Source organism: Lingula anatina, chromosome 7, assembly GCF_051362555.1.
Source record: "Lingula anatina isolate TDL-2025a chromosome 7, LinAna3.0, whole genome shotgun sequence".
Classification (NCBI taxonomy): domain Eukaryota; kingdom Metazoa; phylum Brachiopoda; class Lingulata; order Lingulida; family Lingulidae; genus Lingula; species Lingula anatina.
The window spans coordinates 11239294-11261249 of NC_141773.1; the positions used below are offsets into that span (position 1 = coordinate 11239294).

Genomic DNA, 21956 nt, shown 5'->3' on the forward strand with positions numbered 1-21956 from the left:
GTATTGATTTTTTTAAGAGACAAAGCTGGTCGCACACTTGCTATCATGGATTGCAGTTTCTGAGCAGCAAATTGTACATAAGAAGGTAAAAACATACATTTCTCATAGAGCTCAGTTCACAGAGTTCAAACCGTACAACATATCACAAAAGGTAGTTGATTTCAGAGAGTTGTGCAGAGACTTAGGTTCATAGACCCACTGCTGAAAGATACTGGATACAGAGCTGAGGAGCTTCATGGATGAGAGAAACACCTGACATCTTATCAAAATTTCGCCCATCCACAAGTGACATATTGATGTCAACCCGATGACGACAATTATGAATAAGGAGGGTAGTGGGGCCACCATGAACATCCTACGACTGATAACATTACATCAAGCAGAAACCTCCCTTATATCAATGCAACCAGCCGTTTTCCTGTCTTAAATTAGGATTCAATTTTAACAAGAAGAACTCTATCTTCTACCTGTGCAATCAACCATTCTCCAGTCACTGATACCACTTAGAATGGGCCCTTAGACTAGCCCACCCCTGCTCTGTGAGAGCAGCCTCAGCCTGCCCATAGCCTCAGCAGGCAAGCACTGAATCAACATAACCTTTCACTACATATATCCTCATTTCTATAAGGACAGATCTCCAGACTGGAGGCTCCCTGTATTTAATTATGACTTAAAGGTTAGAGTCATCAAAAATCCCTATCAGTTCCCAATATAAATCTCAATGGCAGTGGTATTTTTGAACAAGAAAAACCAAACCACAAAGGTCTTATTTTGTTTCCTGCCAACATTCAATATTTGACATTTGATGTCTCGGTATCTTTCTATCTTTGAAAAAAGCAATTTCTTTCTTTTTTTTTATTACACTTCTATGTATAGACAGTGGTCACAAATAAGTTTTGTAATACAATCAGCTCATATTCTTTAAAGTACACAACCGCTTGAAAATTTCAAGAAAATCAAGATGTTATATTACAAACAATTAGTACACAATGTGTGAAGAAATTTAGAATGCATGTTGAAGTAATTTTCCGTCATATTTTTCAACACTTCATAAAAATGAGCTTGCCATAATTCAATTAATGTCAACAAAATGGAAACCTTCAACAAGATTCATCTCAACCCAACCCATTTTTAGTAACAAGACCCATTTGTCCTGGCAAAACAATCAGACAGACAGACAAAACATTAGGGATAACAGCATTATTACCATCTGTTAAAGAAATATAGCAAGAAAGTAACAAACACTGACAGTAACTGTGACACTCTGTCAAATTTACTGTTAGGTCAAAAAATTAAAATTTATGATAAATTTTAGGGGCAAAAATTAAATATTTCTCAATTCCTCTGGTCAAAAGCAACCATTTATAAAATTGAGAAAACATTTCACACGCAAAAACAGACTAGGTTTCCAGCAAGGTCGCCTTTAAAATACATGGAATTATTGAAACATGTGCACAGTAATTTTGAACAAAGATGTACAAAAGGGAAAAAGGTCTGGCTGGCAGCTGAAAATTAATGGCCACACTTGATATAACACCAGCATCTATCCCAGTGAAGGGAACTCTTCAAATCAGCAGGTTGCAGTTACTCAACGTACATCTGCCCTTACCAGCAATGGTGGATAAGCTTGCATAATCTCTTTAAATTTCTCCTCCTCTCCATTTGTCTGCACTTAAACCCTACACCTATCTGAATCATCCTGTTATCTGTTCAAACCTATTACCATTAACACTAAAGATATCAAACATGGTGCATCTTCTACTTGGGGGGCAGCAGGAAAGCTTTTGATGATCAACTCTGGTATACAGCTCCAAGCCCGTTTACACTAGGCAAAAGATGCTGTGCTCTTGGTGCAGGCCTGGTTTGCATGAGTTTCAAACCAGTATGGATGTGCTATAGTATATTTTTGTTGTTGTTGTTGTTCTTCCTCAATATAGAACATGTATTCAATGTTTGCAATTCCTCTCAAAGTGGTAAAAGTAGCGACTTGTCTTAAAATATTTACAGTCAACTTTTTTCAAACATATTGCTTAACGCAGATTGAGAAAGAAAGGCTGTGCCAGTGAATCCAGTGTAAACCCAGACACGACAAGCAGGATGACTGAACTGATAGAGAAAGCATCCTAACAACAACAGCATCAGAAAGGTTACGAAACTCCATGAGCACTTGCGAACATGAACCATGCAATAAACTACTTCGAAGATACCCACAGTGCAATCAAAAAGAAATTCTAAACATGTATGGCACCTTGCTATCACACACACCTTCAGATTCTATTTTAATGGATACTAAACCATCTTACAGGCAATTCCAGTTAGGCAGTAACAGACAATTCCAGTTAGGCAGTTCTAGGGCCATGGTGTGATATAACAAGGGCCCCTAAAATGTATAATATAGTGGATAGCAAGGCACTTCAGTGTTACCATCTGTTGTGTTCTAGCTCTTCAACTGAAGTGTGGACTAAGATAAAGACCATAAAATTCTACAAAAACTTCATTTGACAGTCAGTCTCTATATGAAGAACATGCCAAATCTCGATCCATTCCTTTTTCAAAGATGTGTCAACAATATCCATCACCTTTTTTTCCCTGGAACTACAAATTAAAAACAGGGGATGGGGAAGGGTAAATAAGGCCCATTCCAGAAACCTCCCTCCTCTAGAACATCCCTAATCATTTTTCAATATGAAAGATCTTTCATTTTAATTTGAACTTTAACAAAACTAATAACATTTATTTCCTATTTTCTGTTTCTGATAGATGTAAAGAGTCAGAATTTAATTCGAAAAGAAAAAGACGTCTAAGAGGGTGAAAATAATAAAGAAAAGGTCAGAAAGGAAATGTACCCTAATATAACCTGATATCGAGCACGTTGGTCCAAGTCTGCTGGTTAAGGGTCTGACGTGTCCGAGCACTGACCCTCCACTTCCAGGTTCTATTTCCTTAACCATCCTCAAAATATCAGCTCTCAAAAGTAACTTCCAATAGATTGAATTGCCTCCCACCCTGGGGCTACTTGGTGTCTTGATTTATATCAGGTCCCTATTGTCTAGACTTGCTATGTCCAGGGCCTTAGAGAGCTGGCCATGATGCTGACCACATACCTGGCTAAATGACCATTAAGGGCCCCAGTGGCAGTCCCTACTCTTAAGTGCAAGCACTTGACACTGTCACCTCCACCCAATAAAACTGGACGTCAAATTTGTTGACATCATTTTTTTAGTGACTGGACTAGGTTTTTTCGTTGTAGGTGACCGTTGTTTAACCCATTTCGACCACACAGGGGTTACACTTTTGGGTTGTTTAAGTTAATGAGACGGCTGCTCTGCAACTGGTTAACAGCAAGAGACTACAATAAGACGGGCAAATCACAAGAACATGTTATACACCATATCTGCAATATGTAATAAAAAAATTTGAAAAAAATCATTAGACACTCCAGTCTATTTTCCAATTTGCTGCAAAAAATAAGTATGAAATATTTACAGCAATGGCGTCAGATGAATGAAACCAGTCCCTCAGACAATTATAAAGATCAATACATACACAGCGATGGAAAACACCAACTTCATAAACTCCTCTGCTAATGCTCCAAAGTACAGAGATCAGACAGAGAAAAGACATGATAAAATGGGATTCATGCAAATATCTTCCTTTATCTCATTCAATACCAAAGAGACATCTCCTTCCAGATATAACATGTTGTCTGAAACCCATTAATTCCTTAAGGGTAAAGCTACAGAGTTTTATTGCTTCTCACTTCCTTAAAAGAAAAAAAATTCAAATTTTCCCTAAATTCAGCAGAAGCTTGGTAGATGTGAAAATTCATATTTGTTTCCTAGGCAAACTAAACCAAATACCTAAAGAGAATCATTCACCATATTATGTGGGATTGCACTGGCTTTCTACAGTTAGAAACTGTAGTAATCACGTTGGTCTTCTCAGATAGTACCTTGTAAGTAAAGCTACAAGAACTGGACTTGAAATTCAACCCAAGATGATCTCATTCATGTATCAAAACTGAACAGACTTTTTCCTGTGCTTTATCAAAGTCTTAAATTTCAGGAAGGATACTAAGAAGTGATAAGCACCTGACCAAATTTAAAGCCAAAGTTTTAAGTTTACAGTTTCTATAAACACATGTCAGAGGGAAACTTCTGGCTAGCTTGCCTTTTCTGGTCCATAATATTTATTCAAACTTGTCAGAGAAGACATTTTTGGGGCACAGGGCTAGGTTTCCTCTACAATTCTTTTAGCCAAGAAAGGCAAACACCTTCTCCTTCGGTTAAACATATTTACTTGGAACTCCTTGGAATATGACCAGGCTGGAACTTCGATAAAAACATGCCATATGAAATGGTCAATATCATCTACCAAGACTTGGCAGGGTCCATAACTTGACCATGCTATGACTGCTGATGGCCACAAGATACCCTTAATATAGGTAAACACTTAATTTTTTTTCTGGGCAGTCTTGACATAGTTATAGTAGTAATGGTCATTTTGAAACCTAAAGGAATGACCAGCTGTTCACACTTGGCAAAACAGTCCTCATAAGCTTGTTAATTTTTTTTTTTTAAATAGGAAATAAACAAAAATGCTTCTAACCTAATGAAAACTATCCTATCTTATCTTGTTCTTCCTTTAAAAAAACTGGGAGAATTAACTTTTTTTGGCTGGGACTCGCTCTTCAGCACCAGTCAAACGTTTAGTCACATTATTTCCAAACTTGATATTTAACCATTCTGTCGTCACCTCCCAGGTCCATTTCCTGAACCATTTACACAGAAAACACATTTAGTTATCAATATCTTCTTCACATTTTGGCTCACAAATAGACTCCATTAAGACATCAATACCGGTTTGCAGCAAAATGTTGTGGAGTGTTTGAAGAGAGAGTTTTTCCTTTATTCCTTCTTTTTTAGAGGGGGATGGGGAGAATGGATAGGTCTTAATATTTCAATTTTAAAGTTTATGCAGGGAGGACAATCAATATTTTACCACGTATCGCCTTGCAAAGGAACGGGGCATAAGTTACTGCCATACTGGTCATTTGAGACTCTGAGAGGAGTTCTACCAACGGCTACTCTAATGGACAAGCGCTTAATAATCTGCACCCTGATAAAAACAACCCAGATCAGCCCTGTACTTTACAAGATAAGAAAAGGTCATTCTAGGCATTCTAGGAAATGCTGTGAATATTTCCAGTCCAAACCTAATAGCCAAATCACGATCCAATCTCAACATGAGTCATTAGGCACTAGCAGCATCTTAATGGGTATCAAATATCCCTATGTACACACCAAGTCCTGTTCCATTGCTAGGAAAATGCCCATTACATGCTGATTGGTAGTTTGGGACAGTAAAATACATTTTCTTCAACATCTTTATTCCATCATGGTAGAGCACTGACCTGTAAGATCCAATCCCAATAGAGATGGCCTCCAAATATTGCAAAGGAATTAAATATTATTTTCTTATTATGTTTATTACTTTTTATAACCGTTCTTGATTTAGAGTTTACCCAAAGGACCATAACTTGCTTAGGGCTAATAATTGCATAAATTGTAGTTGTACAATACAAGAGGATACAGAATACATAAGTTTATTGACAATCCCCCTACATCTGGGCATGATCAAATACAAATACAAGAAGTAATCCGCTGAGTGAATACCGTTAACAGTTAGATATACATTATCATGTCTTAACTAATGCAGGGAAAGGTGCAATGGGGAAAGCACACACCAGACATGTTTCCGCAGACAGGGTGATTACTATATCTAATGTAACCATGGACAGCCTATTCCCCAGGGCCCTTTTAACACACAGTCTTGTACATTGTACGGCTCTGTTAAATCAGATAACAGACAACCCAAAGTGGACTTTTTTGATATCGTTGTCAGTATTTTAATCTTTTAAGAATGACTGGCCCAGAATGTATCCACTGAATTCGGCTGTCACAATGTATCAAGAAATATGACCTTTATGTTAACCTCTTTTTATTAAACTTGGCATTATCACATAACCTAATGGTTGAATTAACCTGGGCCTGTATTCAAAACCTATGAAAACCCATTCAATATCTTCACATCAAATCGTCAAAGTTTTTCAGTAGTGGCATATCACAGTTATCAACAGGCTAATTTCCTGGTGTTGAGAACAGAGCGGAGGGGCGTTAAAGTTCATTGCAAATGCTTTTATGGCAATCATGATAGATCTCCTCCGACAACAATTGAATACTGGGGACTCCCAACTTGACTGGGATCATCAGACAATATTTCAACACAAGCTGTAACTTGAAGAAACAAGTGTTGCCTTTTCTCCATTATTTTTTCAACACCGTTTCTGGTTTTGTATTAACTAAATGCCTTTTCCATAATGTGACATTCAGACATCATGATAGTTTTCAAATACAAATGAAAATTATTTTGTTTTTGTATCAAAATGCGTGGCATTATGAAATAAGCTGATGAACATCCTCTCGGACTTGATATGTGGATCACAAGTACCTTTCAGCTCAGTATCAGAGTTGAACTTCAGTATCAGTGGAAGAATGAGGGATCAGCAATAACCAACAACAAGATTTTCTGTTGCCACTGACTTTATTCTATCTCTCTCCCTGTCCCTCTGTCCCTCTGTGAGGATACAGGGGATTATATACACAAATATCAAAGACATTCCTATGATCAAAGAGATACATTTAAGATGACTGTAAGGGCGACAACATGTCCCTTCAACTTGTGCCCAGCCAGTGTTACGGACCTGTATTTCAAGTTAAATGCTAAATATTTGTCATGGCAGGTCATTTCTGACCCTGCCCTGTAATTATCAAAATGATGCTGGAGATGTGTGTGGTAGGTCATCTCTGACTCTGTGTGCCACGGCAGGTCATTTCTGACCCTGCCCTGTAATTACCAAAATTCACCAAAAATCACTAAATTTAACATGAAACATCTTCCTGGCCCAATAAAATTTGTGCCTCAAATTTTGTTCACAATGTAATGACAAACAGAAATATTGTCTTATAATAGGACTACCATAATCGTAAGATAAACACGAGTGCAAGCTATTATGCTGGCAATTATTATAGCCATAAGCAACAAAGTTTAACATTAGCATGCCTTTTCATAGTTATAATGATAATAATGCTGAAGTTTCCCTATAATAGTCTATGTCTACAAATAATTAATACTATTGAGCATAAAAAGATACTCTTTTAACTACCAGTAAGTATGGTACATCTCTTAATTCACTGTAACAATCAAATTTGATTGCCTTAACATTACACAGACAGATACAGTATATAATATATAATCCTGTGTTTACACATTTAAGAGATACATGTGTAGCATTGCTTGACAACATAAAGTTATCATTATCCATTACATTATCAATACCCTCCACCATCAAATCAACAATTGTTTTGTTTCATATTTGTCAATTAATTATTATAACTTTTTCTATGTGGTTACATAATTTCCAGAATCAATTCTGATTTTCTCATTAATATCATATTGAAAGTCATTATTTTATTATATCATGATGGAACATTAATATAATTCATGTATACTGTCAGTACACTCAAATATACATCTTAGAGTTACATGTATAGTTATATTTCACATCATAAATGTTATCATAATCCATTATATTATCAATACCCTCCACCATCAAATCAAAGATTTTTGCTAAATATTGGTCATTGCTACATCAATTAATTATCATAACTTTTTCAATGTGGTTACGTAATTTCGATAATCAATACTGATCGTCTCATTAATATCAAATTAAAATTATTATTTTCTTATATTATGATATCTCATTAATATAATTCATGTATACTGTCAGTACACGCTCAAGTATACAACACAAATCACTGTGGATCACACATAATCACACTCACACTCCGTAGAAGTGGACTGTTCATTAAATTGTTTTACCCTTTATAGCGTAATAAGGTCAAATTGGTATTCACAGGAGGTACATTAAACGTTCATGATGCAACACTACAAGATGCGCATCAAATGGCTGATCAATTATTGACATGATAGAAAAATATTGCCACCAGGACAAGGGGACACTGGTAGGCAATGGAATGAAGTGGTTCACCTGTCCTTGAGTCACTTTTATTGTTACATCTCCCCATTCAAGCACTAAATTTGGTCTTAATCCCTTTATTACTATCAGGTTAGCAATAATTTGATTTCCCGTTGCTTTGATATCAAATGGACACTGTTTAAGATGACATAGGTGTATCAACATGCTCTTTTCAGCATTGTTTATTTCTAGTGCTAGGCCATTTTGCTGGTGCCTACCTTTACACAAAATAATTACTCCCAGAATGATAAAAAGAAGAAGTATTGCTGAAAAGTAAACTGCAGGAGCAATTTCATGCGTTAAAATTTTATAGATGTCGAATTCAATTTTGGGTGACGGAGATGGTGAGCTATATTGGTAGATAAAATTGGGAGCAGTGTTTGCCTTGGCATGGGCCATAGTTAACATTGCAGTGCTTAAAACTTTGATTTTATAAGTAAGTGTGGCTGACAGAGCAATTGCTAGGATTGCAACACCCAAAGCTACATACCCAATTATATCATCCAGAGACAGTCCTCCTGTGGGTAATGTTAAGTCACCAGACAAGAGGGGCTCAGTCAGCGACTGAAATATAGTCTCTCCCTTTTTTGCTGCTGTCATTACTTTTCGCAGATTGAGTTTAATGGAGGAATCCTTGGTTAAAAATTGTGAAAAGGTATGATTGTATAGGCGTAACGTGGGGATTGTTACTCTGGGGGGTGTTTGAAAGACGGAATGACCAAAAATATCAGAAAAGTTACCTTCATCAAAAAGTTGCTGTAAAAGTGCTAAATTTATGGGATGAAGAATTTCAGTAGTTTCATTATGTTCACAAATTCGACGGGGAGGAATATATGTGGAGTCCCCTTCTATAGAGCAGGAACATGGCACCTTCAAAACACAAAAATCACAACCAACTTTGGTTACATTGGATGAACACCGCATTGTCAAATTTTGAATTCTGTTAACCAGAACCTGATCTTTCCCAACTGGCGTTAAGGTGGAGGAGATGCTATTGGGTAGGAGTTGGAAATCGCAGAGGTCTTTGATGCTGGTTTTATCATTTAGTAGAAGGGCCTTTAAGCAATGAGGTTTTTTGGATACCTTAGTATTTTCCAGTGCACAAAACATGGGGTTTTGTCCAGTGCAAGATTTCAGAAAATCATAGTTCAGGCTAATGTGGTGGTTCCCAACACTGGCAAAGTATTCAGGAACATTGTGGAGGAGGGTGGCATGCTTACTTGTCGCATTGAGGGGAACTGGTACTGCTTTAACATGAAACACTGTAAATAAATCGTGGGATGCTATGGGAATTTTGATGGTGATTGCTATTGACTGATTTAAGTTATGTGTGGCAATTTTGCCATAACGATAGTAATACTGCAAATTTTGGTTGATAAGTAGTCCTGGAAATTGTTTTTGAAGAGAAGCCTTAATTTTCTTTAAAGTGCTGCTTAGCATATGAGGGGGAAATAGAATTGGTGAAAGCTTTCCATGGGAGACATCATTCATACCTATCATTGTATTTTCGATTTCAAAGGTGAGCTTGTTAGTTATGGTACTTACATGCATTAACTTTGTAAATAACCCAAGTGTAAAATCTATTTCATTCTCAATATACTTTAAATCACCTCCTAACATTATGTTTAACTGGTGATTGTCTTTTATCTGTTTAACCATGTTCATCATGCGTTCACTTTGCCCACTTACAATTGACCCATATTGAGAACTAAATTTGGAAAAGGATGTCAGGGCTTTTTGCTGCCTTGATTGCAATGCATTGATGTGATCAATCACCTTATTAAGTTGGTCTTCCGTTGCCACTCCAAAGAGACTATTCGCCACCTTACCTACAAATGGAAGTGCTGATCTTTTTTGTCTATTTTCCTCAACATCATCATTGGTAAATATTTCACTTACTCTATGCCGAAGTGCTCTCAATTCACTTCTTGTTTGACTATACAACTTTCTACCTTCATCTACTGCTCTTTCGATTAATTTACATGTTTTCTTATTTAAACGCCCATCGCAATTATACTCTAAGTTAGGCTCCATCGGAACTTCTGGCAAGTACACCAACATCGTGTGTAGCCAATAGTCTTTAACCACTGCCATCGTCCCTTCATTTCTAAAGAAAACACCGTAGTTTATCCGATTTTCAGCACTGGTAAGGGGCAGAATTGCCACAGCCATCCAGATGACAAGCCATAGACTTATGCAATCGTATTGGGGTCCTGAGGAGAAAAATGAGATTATAAGAAGTGGCCTTTACCTATCTTACTTATAGAACCAGCTACAAGAAGATTGCGCATTAGGTACAAAACCAAAGATCAGAAAAGAGTAGGAGAACAGGACTGTACAATAAAAAGGCATAAGGACTAAGCGCTAGACATTTTAGAAAGACTGCCAATTCTATACTGAGGAGTTGCATTACATCTGATCACAATCTATTGACGAGTCACCAGTTTACGCTTTTTCTTCTTTCCTTTCTTCGTCTTATTAGCGTGGAATTCCTGAATTAGCAAATCTGGCACTTTATCAGCCCTAACCCAAGTCGATGTTTTTATACCTTTCCACTTTATTCTATATAGCTTTTCTCCTTTGTACCATTCATAACATAATATTTTCTCTACCTCTTTTTCCTGTGGGTTATCTATCTCAACTTCACATGGGACAGGAGTGTCAGGTACATTAGCATCAAATTGTGCTTCTGGTTGGATATTTTCAGTATCATTGATCGGACCATTAACTGGAACATTTTGTGGAGTGATGTCATCAAACTTTGTTCTGATAATGGGGTCTTTGTATGGTTTAAGTCTATTGGCATTAACAGGGGCCTTCACAAGTTTGTTGGTGATACACTCTCTCAATTGGTATGTGGCATTGCCAAGCACTCTCACTATATAGAAAGGCCCTATAAATTTTGGAACGAGTTTGGATGTCAAACCTTTTGGGGTTCTTTCATTTCTTAATAAAACTTTGTCCATTTCGGCATATTTTGGATTTGTAGCATTTCGGTTATGATATTTGGCATTTTGCCACTGAGATTCCAGTTTTATTTTTGCTGCCACCTGTCTACCCTTGTTTAGAGAATCTAATCTGTCTGATATATATTTTGCCACATTATGGGGTAGGTCCTTCTTTGGTAGTAATTCAACATCTAAAGGTGTGGTCATTTCCTTTCCAAAAAGAATGAAAAATGGACTATAACTTCCTTCTGTGGGAGAACTTCTATAGGCCATTAACACTGATTCTAAATGATCTGCCCAATCTGACTGATCTTCTCGACATAGGGCACGCAGTGATTGCCATATAAAACTGTTGAACCGTTCACACGTGGCATTTGTTTGGGGATGATACGATGCTGTGTAGTGTCTTTCTACATCAAAAATGTCACAAATGGCTTGTACTAACTTTGATCTAAAATTTTGGCCTCTGTCTGTAATAATTTCAGAAGGCGCACCAAATCTTGTAAAAATATGTTTGTATAAGACATTTGCTATTTCAGTAGCCTCTTGTGATTTAAGGGCAAATGCCTCTGGCCAACGTGAAAAAGATTCGACAGCTAGCAAGATATACTTGTGTCCGGACTTTGTTGGTGTGATTGGACCTAGTATATCCAAATGCCACGTGCTGAAAACATCTTTTATGGGAAGGGGCTGTAGTAACGACTTTGTATTGTGATAACCTCTTTTGACCTTCTGACAAACACTGCAGGACTTGACATAACGTTTAATGTCCCTTGACATTTTTGGCCAATAATATTTTAACCTGATTTTTTCTAGGCATCTCCTAAAACCTGGATGGCAAGCGCCTGCCCTGGCATCATGGTACGCTTTCAATACCTTAGCCCTGTATTGTTTTGGCACTGCTAACTGCTCTATCAAGTTTTCATCACCTGCCTTTTGTTTTCTTCTATTTATGTGTTGCCTATACAGTATACCGTTCCTAATCAGGAAAAATTCTTTCAGGTTCTTCTTTTCTGATTGTACACTAGTAGGACTTTGGAGGATTCTGATGATTGAAGCTAGGTCAGGGGAAGCGCTTTGCTTTTGAGCCAAGTCAGTTAGTTCTACCTTATCTGGCCATTTTGTTAGTGGTGTTTTATTGACACTTGCAACTACTACTGGAGGATTTGGTCTGCAGTAATTGAATTTGATGGTATGAAGTTTCTTGTCAATTTTTGATGGGGGTGTCAGGGGATACGTGCCCTTAGCATCATCTATCATGTTGACTTTAGGTTGTGTTAGAGCTATGTCATCGTCTGCTTCATCAGTTTGTCTTGATAAACAGTCTACGGGGTTCGTGCTACCTTTCTTGTAATAAATTGAAAACTGTAAGTCTTGAATTTCAAGTGCCCACCTATTCAATTTCTGATTTCCACTTTGTTTTGATTGCAACCACTCTAGAGGTTTATGGTCAGTAAAGATTGAGAAATGATTGGGTTGAAGGTAAACTCGGTATTCCTTAATTCCCTCAATTAAAGCCAAACATTCTTTTTCTGTAACATTGTAATTTCTTTCTGCAGGACGCAGTGTTCTAGAACCATAAGAGATAGCATGTTCCCTTCCATCTTTGTCAACTTGACTGAGCATATAACCTATCGCAAAGTCTGAGGCATCAGTCGTTAGTTTGAATTCTCTGTTCATGTCGGGGAATGCCAAGATAGGGGCTGTCGCTAAGGTGTTTTTTAGCTTGTCAAATGACTGTTGGCACGTGTCTGTCCAACTAAATGGTTTATCCTTTCGTGTTAATGCATTCAAGGGGGCTGCAATTTTAGCATAATTTTTGACAAAACGACGATAGTAATTGCACATACCCAAAAAGCTTTTCACCTGTGTGCGAGTTTTCGGTCTCAAAACCTTTTTGACTGCCTCTACTTTTGACATATCTACTGAAATGCCATCTTTTGAGATGAAATGACCTAAAAAGGCTATTCGTTTTGTAGCAAATTTGCATTTTTTTGTTTTCACTTTGAGATTGGTTTCTTGTAACCGTTTGAAAACTAATTCCAAATGTTGGAGATGTTCCTCAAAATTTTTTGAAAAGATCAAAATGTCATCAATGTAACACAACACCATTTTCCAATTTAAATCTTTTAGCACACGGGCCATTGTGTTTTGGTAGTGCGCCGACGCGTTACGAAGGCCAAACGCAAGTCTTTTAAACTGAAAATGACCATGGTGGGTCACAAAAGCTGTTTTATGTCTGGTAGTCTCTTCTAGGGGAAGTTGCCAAAAGCCCGAGAATAAATCTAAAGAACTGTACACCCTGGCATTAGAGTCAGCAAGTATGTCGAGTACGTCAGTCAGTCGAGGCAAGGGAAAGTGGATGGGCGTGGTCACTTTATTTAAACGTCTATAGTCTATAGCAAAACGCATAGATCCGTCTTTTTTGCGAACCAAAACCACTGGGCTTGCCCACTCACTATTTGACTCCTCAATGATATCATTTCTAAGCATCTCATCTGTTTGTCTTTCTATCTCAGTCTTTTGGTCAGTTGTCTGTCTATAATGTCTTTGTCTTTGGGGCGGGGCGTTACCTGTCTCTATCACATGTCCTTTCACTTTTGCCTCTCCCATTTCTGATAAATCTGATGCAAATATATCCCTGTATTTCCCTATTAATATTAATAGTTCACCTTTCTGTTCTTCTGTCAGGTCAGTTTCATCTAAAGATAAGCCCGTTTCTTTAGCTAACTTCAGGAAATGTGAGTTATCTATGGACTCTGCCTCTATTGTCCCAATAAAGTGTTCCCGTTTTAAGCATGAGCTAATGTTAGCTGGACCCTCCTCACCCATGGGTAGAATACAGTTTGTTTCTACAGGGTATGCTTTGGCCAAGACAGTGTCATTTGGAATGGTTATTGATTTGTCAGTGGGATTGTATATTCTGCACATGCTCCGATTTTTATCTATAACACACCTAGCCACCAAATAGTGGTTATCGACAGGATCTAACAGTAGACTTTTAGCATTGGTCTTATTTGCTCCAGATATTTTTACAGGTATTAAGCTTTCAGTTCTGGGACCAACAGTTATTTTGTGATTGGTACGCACCAGGCCTACATAATTTGGTTTATTTGTGTGACAGAACTTCTTATCATTAAATGACAGGATGCTATTTTTCATGTCAAAGGTAGCTCCATTTGCCTCTAGGAAATCAATGCCCAAAATAACATTTCTGGGAAGGTTTTGCAAGATGTAAAATTTATGAGTGAAGGAGTTTTTGCCTATGACAAAGTCAATTAAAGCACAACCAATAATTTTATGGGATTCTCCGCCTACTCCTGAGATTGTTAACAGGTCTGATTTTAAAAACTTAACTGTTGATTGTTCTTCATGTTTTAGTTCTCTCATGATGTTATCCGAAATGCAAGATATTGATGCACCTGTGTCAATCATGGCCTTAACTGTCAGGGTATTAAAATGGATTTTAATCAAATTGTGTTCTATAGGGTCCCCTCCCATGACATTTCCTAGAAAACAACTCTCCTGTAAATTTTTCAATTTTTCCTTATTACGCAGACACCCCTATTGTTTTATGGTTCTGCAAACCACAGCCAAATGACCAATACGCTCACAGTTGTAGCATTTCATGTTACGGGCAAAACAATTTAATTCCGTATGAAAAGTCCACTTACCACAACGTGAACACTTTCTCTCCTTTTCCTCTCTTCTCTCCTTCCTCCATTCACCCCTTCTTTCTGCACTCCTTTCACGCATCCTCTCCTTGCTGCTATCTCTAGATCGATCTGCTGGCTGGAATGATACTTTTCTGTTACTTCTCTCTGTCGAGACTACCTGTACACTGGGCCCTTCCAAAACTCTATTTATCAATTGTGTTATTTGGCCCATCATGTTTTCTTGCATTGTGACAAATTTGTTAAGTATTAAATGATTGTTGTCATGCTCTTTCAGGTCTGTAGACAGGGGTGCCACGGTAAGATCTGGAGACACATTAGTGGTAGCAGTTTCAGCCAAAATAGCTGCTTCTTCTAATTGTCTCAAATTTTGAGGGTTCTGCATGGTTACAGCTGCCCTTATTGTAGGTTTAAGGCCATTAATGATGGCTGCCAAAATGTGTTGCTCAGGCAATTTTACCTGATGTCCCATTTTCATCATTTTAGAAATGAAGTCTCTTACCTTTTCTTCGCCCTGTCTACTGGAAAATATAGATGCAGTCATGGATCTGATTTTGCTTGGACTAGGTCCATATCTTTCTAAAAATGACTTTTTTACACTTTGATAACTAGTTTTGTTCTGCAAACTTAGGTACCATGTTTTGGCATTTCCTTGTAATAAATAACTAAAATGCGAAAGTCTCATATTGTCATTGTATTGCATAATATCACAATATTGATCAAATTGATAAACCCAATCTGATGCACAGTCCCCATCCTCTCCCCTAAAAGGGAAGGGAGATAGATGTTGTGGCATCGTGATTACCACTGGAATCCCTTGATTTTGCTGAGCTGCCACTGGACTCCCTTGATTTTGTTGAGCTGCACTGGGGGGCATAGGTGGCGGTGGTGGTGGTGGTGGCATCTCTATCATTGCTTGGGACTGCTCCTGTTGCTGCCCTGGGGATCTTATCAGAGAGTTGGTCTGCTGGGCTTGTTGTTGTCTCTCAATCTGGTCCAGAGGCTGCAGCTCCTGTTGTTGCTGAGGACCAGGCTCATGTTGCTCTGAGGGTTGTGGTTGTTGCCCATCTAATTCAGGGGTATGCTGACTCGAGCCCTGTTGTTCTGTTGCTGCTTGCTGCTGGTTGGAAGTTCTGGGGGATGCCCGTCTCATTTTTGTTGCCCTTATGGTTACTCCACCAGTATCAGAGTTGAACTTCAGTATCAGTGGAAGAATGAGGGATCAGCAATAACCAACAACAAGATTTTCTGTTGCCACTGACTTTATTCTATCTCTCTCCCTGTCCCTCTGTCCCTCTGTGAGGATACAGGGGATTATATACACAAATATCAAAGACATTCCTATGATCAAAGAGATACATTTAAGATGACTGTAAGGGCGACAACATGTCCCTTCAACTTGTGCCCAGCCAGTGTTACGGACCTGTATTTCAAGTTAAATGCTAAATATTTGTCATGGCAGGTCATTTCTGACCCTGCCCTGTAATTATCAAAATGATGCTGGAGATGTGTGTGGTAGGTCATCTCTGACTCTGTGTGCCACGGCAGGTCATTTCTGACCCTGCCCTGTAATTACCAAAATTCACCAAAAATCACTAAATTTAACATGAAATCAGGCACAAAAAAAAAAAAAAAAAAAAAAAAAACCTGTGTAGGGATACATCTTCTCAAAGAGATTATGATAGTTTAACAATATATATATATATATACGTTTCCAAGAATCCTTTGATCAATGACTCCAAACGAGTACCTGATTGATTTTCAACTAGCTGTAATGCCGCGGATTCCAAGAAAATTTTTCCTTTGCGCCCACTTGTTGTAATTCAAAGATGGTTTCCCACCATTCTCAGTGATGCACATCACAGCTTTCTGATGATGCTGTATGCAAACAGCAATTTCTTACAAAATGTAAGCAAAAATTTCTCCCAACACAAAATGTGATAATCATACACACGAAAACTCTTTCAGAGGTTCTACTTTTGTTAGAGATCAGACATCATAAATCCCCACAAATCTTTTTTTACTCTATCCGTTCTTAACCTAAATTGCAGTGATCGAACGGAAAAAAAGTAGAACAGATGGGCAGGGCTTCTTGCAGCTTCCGCTGATGAGAACTGTAAAATGCCCAAGCAGATCAGAGGATTCCTATTGATTTTTTCTATTCATTGCCTCCCAACTGTGGCCATGTTTGTTTGCTCTGTAACAGAACAACAGCCGCACTAACTACGCAGTTTCCTACTTCAATTTTTTATTTTAATTCGTCTGTCGAAAACACAACAAAATAAATTTGCATATAGACTCATAAAACAGATTTAGAGTAAAAATCTCATCAAAATTGAAATACATGCCAATGTTTTACCATCTTATTATGCAGATCTCTTAAAACATTATCTTTCTGTAAGTAGCTTTTATGTTGATCAGTTGTCTCCAATCTATAATCTAATACATCATGTATATGTGACGACGAAAAGCTTTAACACAATTATCATGTTGTTTCTGCCTGTGAGCACATCTTGTATATTGGCTGTGCTACAACTCAGATAGCATCAGTCTACTTGCGAGATCAGAAACCAAGGGTAATTACGTGTCCCTTTTACACCAGGGAAAAAAATGTTTTTTTAAAGCAAAAGATAATGGTTTTAGGATACAACTGTGAACACAAGGATATTAATTTCTGGTTGATTTATTGGCCATTCATTATTTACTGTGCCATTAAAAAGTTCCTGGTTTATGTTATAAATAATCAATTTTTTTTATATCATTATGCCATTAAAAAAAGGATAAATAACAATGACTTTGCTGTATTTTCCACATGGGAGCTACACATGGACCTCCCTCTGCAAATACATTATCAATTCTTCTGAACAATAGTTAAAAAGCCAATTACAGCTGTGCCTTACATTGTTACGGCATGATTTAAGCAGGTGCACATAAAGCACTCACTACCTAGCCAATGCTCTTGATATGTATATTTTTTCCTCTGGCCAGAGGTCTGTACCTCAGCAGACCATGTGACTGGTTTTCTAATCCAAGGATACCTATCCTACGTAGTCCCACCTAAAGATTCATTCACGGCCTAGGCCTCATTCCCATAATCAACAACAGTCTACGTCGATCAACCCAACTCTGCTGGCACTCTCGCCAACTGCAATCGGCTTAAGTGAATGACACCCGTCCTCCAGGTGTTAAGTAGAATACAGAAAAGATGACGATTACACGAATAAGTTAGAAACAAGTGGAGGCTGACTGCACTCAGCGAGAGTTCCCACAGAGCTAGGAAGATCCACGCAGACCAATGATGTCTGTGGGAATAGGGTCCTTCTCTGCAAAGGGTTAAGAGGGAAAAGTAGATCAGTACTCGTAAATGAACTAGTCTTGCAGTCTTAACCTTGTTATGTCCAGTCTAGTACATGACATTACCACAAGACAACCAAAATCACTCCAAATTTATCTCTGTCTGCAGACCATGTCCACCATTTCAGTAACTAAGAACACAGGTATATATAATGGCACCCGCTCCAGACAGTACGGTCCAGTACTCCCATTAAAATTGACCGCCTAGGCCATAAAACATTTACACCATACAATAAATGCACCACTGACTTGCAGGAAAGATAAGACAAAAACAGCCAGGATTCAGTTACAAGTTACCTCCACTTCAAACACCACTCTATTACTACAGCTGGAAGGGCAAATATTTGAAATATCACGCTAAAAGATGTGTGGTATTGATCCCATTTCTTCTGTTTCATATTTCTCACGTAAAAATCCTTACTGTAAAAATCCTTACTGAACGATCATTTCTCATTAAACATGAACAAAAATGATAAATTGAATTCCCCTGTGTATTGTTTTATTGGTCATATATGAAAAAAGATGACTCAGAAGTTTTGAAAGTGGATTGAGTTCATGACAGGAAATAAGTACTTGTGAGCAACTGGAAAGGAAAAATCTTTTTAATAAAATATAGGAATAAGCTTGTGGGAAATAAGTAAGTTCACATCAGCATACATAAGTGCCAAACTGTAGCTGACTAACTGAAGCTATTACAATAGGAGAGACAGTTACCATGATACAATTTCTCAGAAAATATAAACTTGTAAAAGAAGCACCTATCTCTTAAAAAAATAAAAGCAACAACCATGATTTAGCATTACAAAATCTGCAGAATATCATACTCTTTTTGATGAGAAATTACATATGAGAACAGGCAAAATTTTCATAAATAAGACAGTTACCATGGCAACTTGGTGATCTCAACTAAAAAGGTTTCTGAACAAATCAACGTACTAGTAACTGGGCACAAGCCGACAAAGACTGCTGGTTTCTTCTGTTAAGATGTTGGTTTTAAAAATCAATAGAATTTATATGATCGGAACAACAAAATAATAAAATCACCAATCCCCCTAGCTGACCAGACAGTTGATATTAGATCAGGGATTGTATAAGGCGAGCCAAGAAACCTCCGTGCACCCTTTTCTCTACATTCCTTTCTCTCTTTTTCCCTTTTTTTTTACAGAGCTCTTCCCTGTATCTTTTCATCATTTTAGAGATGATAATACCTTTTGAGCATGAAGAATCAGAGAAAGCCTTGAAGTCTACAGATACCCAGGTATAGGGCTGCACCTACCTATGGCAGGTTTTATTTTACAACCACAAGAAACTGATATAAAAACGTTAAAACAACAGACTCAGCTTGCAAGAATTAACAACACGCAGAGCCGCAGCTCTAGTTTATGTGTGAGAAGTACCAGAAGCCTGGTTTACACTTGGGGGTGAAAAAAAAAAAGGACCGTTTTCACAACCCTGGTGCACTTTGGTATCTAACCAAAATGTAAATTCATTTATAATCAATGTTTGATTTTTATCTGATGCACGAGTTAAAGCAATCAACTTGTTCCTTGCTGCTTATGGCACAGGCATGGAGTGTTCCAGGAACGCAGTGCAGTTGAGTTAGGACGGTCCCCGTAACCACCACTTTATCGCAGCAATTGCCCATCACAACCACTTCTAAGAAAATATCTCCCACTTGACAGAATACACAGATTTAGGGCTATACAGAAATTCTGACAGATACAAACATGGATTTAATAATGTGATGCAATGTACTTTTAATATATACTAAGTTGATTACCTCTCAAACCTTTCATGCCCAATCTTTTTTTACCTAGTCCTGGAGCCTTATCTCTAGCCTTGTAAGGTGAGGCCAAAAATGGCAGCCATAATTGCATTATTTTGCAAAACAATCCTAAAAGCCGTGGTATCAAACAGATCCGATTGCGTCAGTCCAAGATTGGAATATGTACAAGTGTTATGAGAAATTACCATTACATATGAGGGGCAAGTACAGCTTGTTAAAGGGATAAGTTGTAGCCAATCTTGTTCTTTTCTTTACCAGCTGTGCTGCAATTTTTACCTGTTCTCATTTGCTTCCAGCCTTACATTCATAGCATTCAAGCTTTCATATGCTACTAACAGCATGAAAAATATATCATGGATTTTTTTTTCTTACTTTAGGACTCAGATGTCTGATAACAAACCCAAAACAACAGCTAGGTGATAAAAGTTACATACAATGCAAACACCTAAAATACATTTTTAATCTTTACTTCACATCTTATTGGAAGCAATTTTTATGACCCACTAAGCAATGTCAGATGCTAATTAATAAAACATATAAAAAACTGTTAAGACCTGTGACATCAATAGTGGTTTATCTGTTAAACCACCTGTGCAGCAAAAGATATATATATATATGTATTGTGATTGTTTTCCTTTACAACCAACAGAAAAGAAAAAAATTTATTGCTAACCATAAATGCAAAGTAGGCGCCACTGTAAATGCTAATCGCCCCTGATCACAAGTAAACAGAAATGCGTCTCAAAAAGCTGCTAGACCTTAACAGTCGAGTTAAAACAGCCTGTACGGATCAGCGCCATGCTAACCAGCATCATTTCCATAATTCATGCATTAAACATATGAAAGCATTATTGAACGAACAGGAGAAGCCACAAAAAACTGAGACAAATATTAAATTCGGGTAACTACCTTAAGAAATCCTACAAAATTTACTACATTTCATATAACCAGGAGATAATAATCTCTAAAAATAATTCAAATTCCAGACTGAATGTAAATGCATTCAAATTTATGTGAGCACATCAGTGCAGACACACGTGCATGCACACATCTGCGGTGTGACAGTGCATACATCATCGGCAAAAAAGAGCCAAGATTCTCAGTATGCTGTAATCACTCAAACACCTGGTTACTCTTCTAAACTACGCCACCCCAAGCAGCACCGTCATCATCGTTTACATGTGACATACATTATGTCCTGTTGTGGCGGCGTTAATCAATGTCTGGCACGTCGCACTATTAATGCATTCACATCTAATAAAACACATTAGCACTTCCGACACCTTGCATTATAATGCTTTCTGTTCAATTCAATAAACAGGCAATTAGCTCACTTAGTAGGTATGAGTAATATTGTCTTACTTCCTACTTTTTTTCACAAAAAGCAGACAAAGATCTGGATCTATGTGTATTTAGATACATCCCTTACAATTAAATGATGATGTCCAACAAAAAAGTTTCCTTTCCAGTAGGTAGAACAAATAAAATGCCCTTTTTTTTACAATGGAAATAAAATTAAAATAGGGATTTTATCATGTGGACTTAATCCATAAGGACTAGGCAACTATAAAAACATGGGAATTTCTAGACTCGTTTTTATTCAGCCACTTGTGGTCTAGAATTCCATTTGCTTCTGTACATAGCGTTTCCTAAAATCCATGTGATCACATTTATAGATGTCCACAGTATCAACACAACATAAACATACATTAACACACTAAGCAACTTCACGTATTTAATGACCAAGACACTTGCATTAATTATCAAAACAACAACAGACATAAAGCAAAACACTTCGGCTATCAACGTGTCCCCATTTATTATGGCGTTCACCTCAACCATGTTTTAAAGCCAGGTAAGGCACACATAAATATGTTAACACTTCACTGCCCTAGCCAAACACCAGTTCAAAAACCCCAGTGTTAGTCATTCTACACGTCAGTACAATACTCCCTATACCCTGATAATGTAAAAATCAGGGATTAGTCATCGTTAATACAATGAATGCTCCACACAATGCACTTCATGCCAAGTGAGTCTATGCCTCATCAATAACTGGGGGAATGCATTTTAAATCTCAGGATGTTTTTTCCCCC

At 37.6% G+C, this 21956-nt stretch overlaps 2 protein-coding genes across 7 annotated transcripts in view; both read right to left on the reverse strand.

The window, feature by feature from the left end:
* LOC106157062 (neural cell adhesion molecule 2) overlaps nucleotides 1–21956 on the reverse strand; it is an 84370-nt gene that overhangs the window by 48664 nt on the left and 13750 nt on the right. The window lies entirely within an intron of this gene.
* LOC106163521 (uncharacterized) lies at nucleotides 8907–16336 on the reverse strand. Its single transcript, XM_087017036.1, has 4 exons — nucleotides 15526–16336; nucleotides 14721–14838; nucleotides 9709–10311; nucleotides 8907–8968 (listed from the first exon to the last, which is right to left on the reverse strand). The coding sequence occupies exons 1-4, from the start codon at nucleotides 15871–15873 to the stop codon at nucleotides 8907–8909; spliced, it is 1131 nt and encodes a 376-aa protein (XP_086873162.1). The 5' UTR covers nucleotides 15874–16336.